The sequence below is a fragment of the Arvicola amphibius genome, chromosome 17 (genome assembly GCF_903992535.2).
Source record: "Arvicola amphibius chromosome 17, mArvAmp1.2, whole genome shotgun sequence".
Taxonomy (NCBI): domain Eukaryota; kingdom Metazoa; phylum Chordata; class Mammalia; order Rodentia; family Cricetidae; genus Arvicola; species Arvicola amphibius.
The window spans coordinates 32,969,814-32,980,275 of NC_052063.2; the positions used below are offsets into that span (position 1 = coordinate 32,969,814).

General features: G+C 52.8%; 1 protein-coding gene across 1 annotated transcript; it reads right to left on the bottom strand.

Moving 5' to 3' along the window:
* Positions 1–173: 173 nt before the first annotated feature.
* B4galnt1 (beta-1,4-N-acetyl-galactosaminyltransferase 1) lies at positions 174–6,959 on the bottom strand. The gene is made up of 11 exons (XM_038314947.1): positions 6,843–6,959; positions 6,132–6,350; positions 5,427–5,591; positions 5,215–5,321; positions 4,780–4,820; positions 4,473–4,653; positions 2,608–2,706; positions 2,303–2,493; positions 1,693–1,833; positions 1,263–1,503; positions 174–747 (listed from the first exon to the last, which is right to left on the bottom strand). Exons 2-11 carry the CDS (start codon positions 6,347–6,349, stop codon positions 530–532), a joined length of 1,602 nt encoding a protein of 533 aa, XP_038170875.1. The 5' UTR covers position 6,350; positions 6,843–6,959; the 3' UTR covers positions 174–529.
* Between the last annotated feature and the right edge of the window lie 3,503 nt (positions 6,960–10,462).

The following is a 10,462-nucleotide window of genomic DNA, read 5'->3' on the forward strand; positions in this document are numbered from 1 at the left end:
CTCTCCAGTTCTCCTCCCAAGCCCCACCATGCCCCAAGTACTGGAGAGACACAAGGAAAATGGCGTTCACCATGTGTTCACCAGCTCCACACAACGGTCACAGTGCTCCCTGTGGGGTATGTTGAAGCTGGGACACACGGTGCTGGATCCGGAGCTGGGGTGGGGGTGCGTGTCCCTGGGGTTGCACATTGGGAGTTTCCCTGCCCCCTCAGGAGGCGAGAGTTGTTTCCACTTGAGGGTCTTAGAGTCCTTCTGGGCTCTTTGGCACTTGGAAAGTGAATCCCCCCATTTCCTGCCCCATAGGAATGGGGTTGGGGGGAGGACTTGGCACTGGCTGTGGGGAAGGTTATGGCTCCATCAGGCCTCTGGTCACTCACAGAAAGGAAGGGTTGTCACCAGGACAAGCCCCTATTAGGGATCAGGTTGATGGACAGGGGTTCAGGGGTCAGGAGTTGGAGGGGTTGTTGGGAATTCCTGGAAGGGACCAGGAGGCAGGCCCAGCCTGACAGTGGGAGGACCCAGTCAGCTGTCACTCAGCGGTCATGCACTGTAGCCTGTGCTTGAAGAAGAGCAGACGATGTTTGGCCACCTGACTCTGGTCCAGCGATCCCGGGTACCGGTAGCGGGCGTAAGTGTCTGCCTGCGCATCCTTTGACACCCACGGTAGTTTCACCTTCGAGGCATGATCCACAACAATATCAGAGCAGGAGCCAACACGAAGGGAACCAAGTCCGTCCAGGAAGAATTCTGGGGTGAGGGTGGGGAGAGCACACGGTTAAGTCTCCTGAGGGTGTAAAAAGCCAGTTCCTAGGGAGAACCGAATTCTATGGCTCAAAGGGTGGCTGTGCGAAAACTCGGTTGCTAAGGACGCTTTAGCGGCTTTCGGTCTCTTTAAGTCTTGTGTAAAGTGGGGTTCACTTCAATAAACACTGGATTCACTCCTCTGAGTAGGTCTGGATCCGGGGAAGCAGCCAGCGATAAGGGTGGCCTTGGCAGTGGAAGGGAAGTTCAAGGCCGACCAGCTGCTGTGTTGTCTAAGCTGTACACGGGATGTCAGGCAGAGGAGGAAGTTTCCAGTGTTTTTTTTTTTTTTTTTAAGCTCAGGTGCAGACCCCAGTAACACAGCTCCTCCCCACCCCCAAACTGCTCTAGCATTCACCGGGAGGGGGGAGGAGAGTGGGTGCTGCGGAGTGGCAGCTTGGCGCCCCGTCAGAGCTGCACCGGGTCCTTCCCAGGCCTCGCCAGGAGGCGGCGCCACTCACCCAGATGTGCCACCCGGTTGAGGCGCGGGTCAAAGCCCACCTCGCGCACTTTGTCTGTGCGCGCTAGGAAGAAGTTGACCACGCCGTCGGTGACCACGCAGTTTGGGAAGCCAACGAGCTCGTGGTGGAAACCACGTTTATGCCGAAGGCAGTCCCCAAGGCCTGGGGCGCCCGGCTCCACACTCAGCAGCTGCCGGTAGGTGGTAGAGAAACCCGAGATCTCCCGCACGGCGCCCCCAACCTGCCGGGGGTGAGAGGATGCTCCAGTGAGGACCAGGTCTCCCAGAGTAAGGTTCTTCCTATCAGCGCCCCCGCCCCGCCCCGCCCTCGCCCTGTAGGCGTCAGCACCACAGGACCCAGGACTGTCCCCCAGACTGGCTCACCCGAGGACGCACCGCGCTCCCACCCCACATTCCGCGCCCCTCCCTACCAGGTCCAGGGGCGTTCTCTCCAGCACGTCCACAAGCTTCTCCAGCCGCGTGCGCGCTGTGAAGACAAAGTCGTCGTCCACCCACAGCACGTATTTGGTGGTTACTTGGGACACCGCCAGGTTCCGACCTGCGAACCAGCCCTAGGAGAGTTGTATTGTGCTTGGGGAGTCTGTAGAAGCAGGGAAACTCTGCCGTCTTTCTTCCTCTCCCCTGACCCTCGAAACAGCCCGTGCCCTTCTCTAGACTTTTGAGTGCTTACGCATGACTGGAGGAATTTAAGTTGTAAAAAAAAAAAAAACAAACAAAAAACCCGCAGGTTCCCACCACTCTTTTTAAAGATCTTGAATCTTTTGGGGAAGGATCTTGAAACACATTTAATTTCATCGTGCATCTACCAATTTATTCTATTATTATAGGTATTAAGCACCATTTCAAGAATGCAGAACGAATGAGCTAGCCAAAATTCCAGATCCGGGATCTCTTACAATAGGCATACACTTGTTTCTGAGGCAGGTGGTCCTCAATCACTACCCTGCAAGCTGCAGACTGAGGGCACGCCCCTTTCCCAGAGTCCTCTGGTGCCCGGGTTCAGCTCTGCAGGCCGCGCACCTTGCCGAAGGGCATGAAATAGTGCTCCACGTGGGGGTCGCTAATGCGCTCCGGTTTGTCGCTGTCGTCAGCGATGATTATGGTAACGGTGGGGTAAAAGCGTCGGATGCTGGCAATGAGTGTCCGTAGACGCTCATAACGAAGAAAGGTCTTAGTGGCGATGGTAACCAGAGCACTGATGTTGTACTGAGCTGAAAGCAAGATGCAGGGTTGGGTGCAGAAAGGGGGGGATGGGAGAGAGAAATGGGAAAGCAGCCCCTCCCAGGGCTAACCCTTCTTTACTTCCCTAATCCCGCGAGCCTCACCTCCCTGGGGTACAGATGAAGGTGGGTACAGCCGGGGTTGGGGAGGATATCTTATGCGGATGGTGAAGGCAGCTTCGTGTCCCTTGGTGGAGAACCGGACTGGGAAGAAAGGACGTGGAATTGGGCCCTTAAGGCTAGAAGAACATTCTCTTTTCAGCAAACCAATATTTAAATTCCTAGTCTGTGTTCTGCCTTTCCAGACCTTGGTAGGCACGAGCATACAGTTCTGACTTCTGTGGAACCTGTGGTTTGTTGTTCTGTGGTGATGGGAATTGAATTTAGAGCCTAACACATGCTCCAAAGCACTCTGCCACCAAGTTTATATTCCCAGCCCTATTTTTCTCCCACGGGATGACCTCTGCCTCTTGAATAAGATTACAGGTGTTATCACCTACAGTGTCTCCTAATGAGACATCCTATAGAGTTCTGCACCATACTGGGGACTGAACCCATGGTCTCATGCACGCCAGACAAGCACACTACCCACTGAGACTGAGCCGGAAGTTGACAGTTTAGGAGATGGAACAAAGGCAATGGAACTTCTCTTTTCTTCTCTTCTTTCCTTCCTTCCTCCGTTCTTTTTCCTTTTTTTTTTTTTTTCCCATTTGGCTTCTTGAAAGGGCTGGGTCCTGCTTATGAAGCCCTGACTGGCTCGGTACTTGCTGCACAGCCTAGGCTGCCTTCAACACTGAGGCAATTCTCCTACCTGCCTCAGATCCCAGAGGGCTGGGATTATAGGTGAGCATTACCATGTCTAACAAAAGCTAACTGTTTAAAAAAGTTAATCTTTACTAAAATTTTCTACATGTAATATATATATATGTATATATATATACATATATATAGTGTGGGGGGGGGGCACGTGGGTGTGTGTAGCCTAGGCTACCCTTGAACTTTCTACCCTCCTACCGTTGCTTCCCAAGCAGTACGCCTGCAGGCATGGACCACTATACATCACTCTGTGCTACGCAGCTTTAAATTCTGTCAGTTGGTGTGGTGGCACACACCTGTAATCCTGGAACTTGGGAGGTAGAAGCTCGAGGGCCGGGAGTCAAAGTCGGCTGAATAACGAGTTTGAGGCCAGCCAAAGTTACGTGAAATGAGATGGCTTCAAAAACAAAACAAAACAATTGAAAATGTGTTCTAAATTGATGAAGCCATTTAATCAATGTGATAGCCATTACATAAATTCCTCGTACAGGAAATGAGAGGCATAGAAAAGTAAAATGCCCGTATTGTGCAACGGCAACGCTACGAGGATGTAATCATCCTGGCTTTAGGTTAAGTAAACAAGAAAGTCTAATGTGGCAGTATTGGCATTAAGTAGAAACTGAGGTCAGGAAAACTGCCTTAAGGAAAGCGGAGTCATTTGAGCACAGAGGCAAATGTCCAGAAGGAGCCAGTTAGGGAAGAACATTCTAGGCAGAGAGGATGGCAGATACAAAGGCCCCAAGGTAGGAGGAAACGCAGTAAATCAAACTTTGGAGAAAAGCAGGAAGAGAAAAGGAGCCTGGCAAGGTAAGTGTTGGGCTAGAAACCTATGTGGGCAGTGCACCTTGCTGAAGGTTGCGACTGGATGCCTGAGTCCTCAGGCTCCAGGAAGAGGTCACTTCCTGGAGGCTCAGGGCTGGATTGGAGAACTGAAGCGGGAACACGCCCAAGGCTCTGGTTTCCCACTGGCCTGTTCTGGCCCCAGATAAACAAAGGCTCCTTCTCTCATCCCTGGCACGACTGGCCCACTTGCTACATTCTCGACCATTGTAGCCACTGGCCCCAAGCCCTCCCACATCCTCTATCGTTGGCTTTCTTCAGATTGGGTTCCTTCTGTTCTTTCAGCCCGCCCCTGCCTCACCCAGGCCTCGTACCTGTGTCTGCTGTGTTGGCCTGGTAGCTTCGACTGCTGTAAGTGACCAGTTGTAGCTGCCGGTTGAGTCTATCCAGGCCTGGGCTGGTAAGGGTGAGATTCGGCTGTCCCTCTCCAGTGAGAGTCACGCCTTCCACGTCCCCTGCCACATCCCAGGTGCCTAGGGAAGCAATCAGGTTCACCTGGCAGAGTGGGAGAGAGCAGGGTTAGGACCCCAACTCCAGCTCTTGCTCTTTCGATCCCCGCATCTCTCTGGGTGGATCTGTCCCCCTCCGTGCCCACCTGGCCTCTTTGCTGTTTCCTCTCACCTGATACACCTCCTGGGCAGCAGCTTCCTGCAGACTTAGCCCTGGGGGGAAGGATGAGGAATCAAAATCACACAGACAGACCTACGTTCTTTCTCATTTTTTCTCCTCTTCCCACCATGCACTGCTTCATGCCATCTCTCCTGCCGAGGCCTAGTACAAAATACCCTAGAGGGACTGCTTTTTTTTTTTAACTCCTTCCCATCCAAGAGACATTTCTTCCATGGCTTGTCCTGCCTATCCCACAAGCCCTTGTTCAGATTCCTATCCACAAACTTCTCAGGTTTTCTGAAATTCGCGGCAACCCTAGAGTCCCTTCTGTCCATACCTCCTGCCTAAGCTCCCTTCTCAGGGATCTTCACCTTTCACCCCATTCCCCCCTCACTCTCCTTCATCCAGACTTCTAACCTGGCTCACTCCCGGACCTTCCTTCCTTACCTGGCACCAGGATGCTCCTGAGAGGCTGAACCTCCACACCCTGCAGGGGATACTGTAAGGGGGAGTTGGCTGGGGCTATGAGTATCTGGTCAGTCAGGGACTGGCTTCTGCGGTGGAGAGGGAGGGACAAAAGACAAAGAGAGATCTCTCATCCCAAGGGGTCACTAATGAGCACCGCTGCCCCCACCCTGGGGAAGGCTTCTCACTGGTACCTTGCAAGGAAGGCCTGGTATTCCTGCTCCCTGGCGACAGAAACAGCCTTCAGCTCCTCAGCGTCAAAGGCTTTAGTGAGGTCAATGACTCGAGCCTGTCTCTGGAACGGGAAGGCAAAGCTCCCTCCCCTGGATCCACAACTGCAGTTATTCTGAGTCAGCAGCCTGAAGCGAGGAGAAAGGGTCTTCAGAGTTCCGCTGCCCAGCTCCACTGACCTCAAAAAACCCATAGCACCCCCACACTTGGATCCCTCAACTCTTCCCATCTGGTATCTTTCCCCCTTAAACACTGCTCTTCAAACAGCCCACAAGAGGGGACCACAGACCAGACAGCTCATCCCGTGTATCCGGGCTTTATAGAGGTGTGGAGTAGGGCCAGTTCCTGGGACGTCTACCTAGCCGCCACTCAGGAACCCTTCCATAATCTCAAGTCTAAATCAAGAAGCTGGCTGTCGCTGGGTGCTCCGCTGCCTGCACTCTTCCCCACCCCAGTGGCGGTGACAAGGTTCAGGAGAGATTTGCCGTCTTGCCCCCCTCCGCCCCAGTTTAAGCCTCGGTCACCCTCTCCACCTCCCGCTTACTGCACCCACCAGTCAGCAGAAAGCAGCTGGACCCTGAGCCCAGCACTGGAGGAAACAAAAGCTTCAGGCACCCCCACCCCGGCATGCTGTGCTCTGTCGCCACCTCGCCCGGGTCAGCACTCACCCCACTACTTGCTCCTTGATCCTGACCGGGATGTGTGCGTAGCGGGGCTCAGGGGCAAGGTCTAGCAGATCGAGCTTTGGGGGACCTTGTGGGGGCGACCACAACGCCAGAGGGTTCGGGAGCCTGGGCGCGTCTCGAGTTCTGGCGTACAGGAGCACCAGCGAGGCGCAGGCGAGCAGCAGAACTAGCGCATAGAGGGCCCGGCGGCCCAGCCGCATCCTGAGATGGGGGGGGGGGGGAGATGAGAGGTGATCAGGGGCCGAGGGAAGGTGAGGGCTGGGGCTCTTGATTTCTCTGCTTAGGAGGGCTGCGCAGGTTTCCGAGGCCACCCATCTCCTGTCCGCACGGCTCACATGCCTTCCTTCATGCCCCACGCTGGGGTCTCCTGGCCTCCTCTCTTCCGCTTTTCTGTCACATCTGAGTTTCCCCATAGACCCGAGGCCCCAGCATCGGGACCCGCCACACCTTGGGCGCATGGCCCTCGGGGGCCCCACCCCCACCCCCACCCCATCGCCACCCCCACGAGCATCCACCGGGCTGGGGTCCTGCGGAGGGGCGGGTCTACACCTGGCCTGTCAGGGGCAGCACGGCACCGCGCTCGCGCCCGCGGGTACCCGGCCGCGGTGACCCTCGGGTGGCCTCGGTGCGCCACGGGGACGCCGCCGCTCCTGCCCACAGCTTGCCCGCTGACGGACGTGCCAGCGCACTGACCTGGCTAACGCTCTAAGGCCGCGGCCAGATCGCGGTCCGGGCGGCGCCCGGCTCTCCGCCCCGGCCGGGGGGTCCTCATGAGGCCGGGGACGGCCTGATGCGGGAGCTGGGCGGGAGCCTGACAGTGTGGGGGATCCGACTCCTCCCGCCTGCGGACTCCGGGGCTTTGTAGACCGCGGCGTGGGGGCGGTTCGGGTCGTTTCCTGCCTGGGAGAACTGAATCGTAGATCCGCCGCGCCCCAGCCCCAGCAACAAAGCCGCGGGGAGCCCTGGCACCGAGTCGCCCTCGCAGGCAGCGGAGGGCTCAGGCCCCCGCCCGGCTCGCACACCGCAGCGCCGCTCCCGGGGTGGATGCGGCAGAGGCTCCGGCTCTGCGCGGGGAAGGCGAGCGCCGCGGCGCCTTCTGGCGGGCGCAGAGGAGATTGCTCCGGCGAGGAGCCCTCGCTGGAAGGTCCCTTTCTCTGCCCCGCATCCCTTCGCCCCCAAGCCGTTAACGGGCCCCGCCATTTCCCTACTCGCTCAGTTTGTAGCCTAGGGGAGATGATTGGGTGCAATAGGCAGGGGGCGGACAGTGTGTGGTCTAACCTCAAGGCAAGGAAAACTTGAGTAGGTAGCGTGAGATTAAGGAAACCAGCCAGCTCTGGAGATAAACACTGCCTAAATTAACAAAGACGGTCACCTCCCTCCGCCCCTCTTCTCCGAACACCCGGCGATCACCTGAGGTAAGAACCGTTACAGAAAGGCCTACTTCCCCTAACTGCTTCTCGGTACAGATGTGAAGAGGAACCGCAAAAAATCCTCAGGAGGCAAGTGGTTCTTTTAAACATAGGCCATAGGTGGCTTCATTCCTGACACTGACTAGAATTAAAGTCCTATGCTTCTCAGAAGGATCCAAATTTAACAGAGAAACAGAATACGGTCGAAAGTGAGTATGGAGGGGCGGATTGGGACCACTGGACTAACTGTGTGCGTCTGCTGGGGAAAAAAGGGGGATCCCATCCTGAAACCAAAACCTTCAGACCAAATACTAAAAGTAAAATTACGAAACCTTTAAAATAAATTAAGCACTTTTTTTGTTAACAGTTGGAAGACCTCCGTCAGCAAGAGGTAAAGGGAAATATTAATAAACCTGCCTATATAAAAATACTTGATAGTCGGCAAGTGTGAGAACCAAAATTAGGTTTGAATAAGAGATCCATAAAACAAAAATGCCCCTAACCTTTAAGACCCTCGCCGGACAGATACTTCCCAAGATGCTGGAGGCTGTTGTTCATGTAAGATAACAAGTTACCTGTTTTCACTTTCCTAAAGAAACTTGGTTCACACCCAACTGCACTGGAAGTACCTGACCTACACTTAGGTGGGCGGTACATAGGCAGGAAGTACATCAGGGGTAAGCTTGCCTCTGATTAGTCAAAGGTGGGAAATCTTGTGCATTCGCCATTATAAGTATCTGGCCAATGTAGGCCATTTTCTGGGAGCCCTGGAATGGACCAAGACCGGGTCCATTATCCTGGTCCGTATTTAATTAAAGCTTGCTTTAAATTTGGTTTGAAAATTGTGGTGGTCTTATTCTCAGCCATTGGGATTAGCATTTTCTAGAGGCCCCCACCCAAATTCTAAAGCCAGACCTTTGCTCCAGAACTCCCAGCCTGTGGGGAGGGCCCTCGGGAGACACGTACCTTCAGGCTTTTCGAGATTCCAAGGCAGTTTTCTGGAATATCAGTGAACCGTGTGCTGAGAAAAGCAGCAAGCAGCTACTTCAGAGGCCTCCTGAGATCTGCTGAATATGGCATTGGAAATATTTAATGGAAAAAGATTGCTATGACAGACGAGACCACAGCTTCTAGCAGTGACCCCAAGGTCCCCAAAGAAACAATGGCACATGATGACTTCACCTGGACTGTGGTAACGCTAACCACTGAGAAAAAACTGGCCCGTGCCCCAACTACCGCCAAGGCCCTGCCCAGACTGTGGACACTGTTGTATTGACTGTTGTACGCTCTGCCTGGTCAGTCTCACTAAGTTCCTTGCCGGAAAGTCTCTCATAACTTGGCCATTTTCTGGGAACCCTGAAATGGACATGGCCAGATCCATCATCCTGGCCAGTATTTAAAGCTTGCTTTAAATTTGGTTCAAAAATTGTACTGGTCTTATTCCCAGCCAGTGGGATGAACACAGGTTTGGTGGCACATGCCTGTAATCCTAACACTGTGGAGGCAGAAGCTGGAGGACTGGATTTTTTTTTTTTTTTGGTCTGGGTTACATTAGTGAGGTTTCTCTCAGTGGGGGCTGGGGAAATGACGCTGTGGTTAAGAGCCTTTCTTCCCCATCCAGAGGACCCAAGTTTGATTCCCAGCACTCATGTTGAGTGGCTCAGTTTTCTGTTAGCTCCAACACCAAGGGATTGGGTGCCCTGTTCTGGTCTCCTCAGGCACACACAGACACATGTGGCATACACTCAACAGAGACACAAGGGCTGAGGATTAAGCTCAGCAATAGGATGCTTGTTCTTCTGAGTTTTTTTCCTTTGTATAGCTTATACTTTTTTATTGATATTTATTGAGCGCTACACTTTTCTCTGCTCCCCTCCCTGCCTCTCCCCTCTCCACTTCAAACTTCCCCCAAGGTCCCCATGCTTCCAATTTACTCAGGAGATCTTGTCTTTTTCTACTTTCTACTTCCCATGTAGATTAGATCTATGTAAGTCTCTCTTAGTGTCTGCATTGTTGTCTAATTTCCCTGGGATTGTGGTTTGTAGGCTGGCTTTCTTTATTTTATGTTTAAAAACCACCTTTGAGTGAGCTCATGTGATAACTGTGTCTGGGTTACCTTACTCAAAATAATGTTTTAGTTCCATCCATTTTTCTGCAAAATTCAAGCTGTTATTTTTTCTGCTGTGTAGTATTCCATTGTGTAAATGTACCACATTTTTCTTATTCATTCTTTGGTTGAGGTGCAATTAGGTTATTTCCAGGTCTGGCTATGACAAACAAAGCTGCTATAAACATAGTTGAGCACATGTCCTTGTGGCACGATTGAACATCCTTTGGATATATACCCAAAAATGATATTACTGGGTTTTGAGGAAGGTTGTTTCCTAATTTTCTGAGAAATCATCACACTGACATCCAAAGGGGCTATACTAGCTTGCATTCCCAGAGATTTTTCATATATTGCTTTCCCTACATGTGAAAATCTCATATAAAACACACAACACATTCTTCATAATATGCATGCACAGGTATCAAAACAATTTGTTAGGATGTGGTGGTTTGGACAAGGAATGCCTTCCATCAGCTCAGGTCTTTGAACACTTGGTCTCCAGCTGATGACCCTGTTTGGGGAGGTGGTGCAGCCTCGCAGGAGGACGCTCTCATTGGGCGTGGGCTTTTGAGAGTTCCTAGTCTTGCCACACCTGCGGCTCACTCTGTTTCATTTTGTCAGCTAATCTCTCATTTTCCCGCTCCTGTTGCAGTGCCTCCCACCACAACGAACTTATATTTCCCAGAAACCACAAGCACAAATAAACCCTTAAGTCATCTTTAGTAATGGATCTTACCATGGCAACAGAAAAGTAACAAATCCATACGTAGCCCAGATTCAAGGAGTCATTAAAT

What these genes read in the sequence shown, in the direction of transcription:
- B4galnt1 (XM_038314947.1), bottom strand. Translation starts at nt 6,349, where the DNA reads ATGCGGCTGGGCCGCCGGGCCCTCTATGCGCTAGTTCTGCTGCTCGCC. An exon ending in ATCAAGGAGCAAGTAGTGGG is followed by an intron (nt 5,592 to 6,131) that starts GTGAGTGCTGAC and finishes TCCTCGCTTCAG; the next exon opens with GCTGCTGACTCAGAATAACT. An exon ending in TTCATCTGTACCCCAGGGAG is followed by an intron (nt 2,494 to 2,607) that starts GTGAGGCTCGCG and finishes TCTTGCTTTCAG; the next exon opens with CTCAGTACAACATCAGTGCT.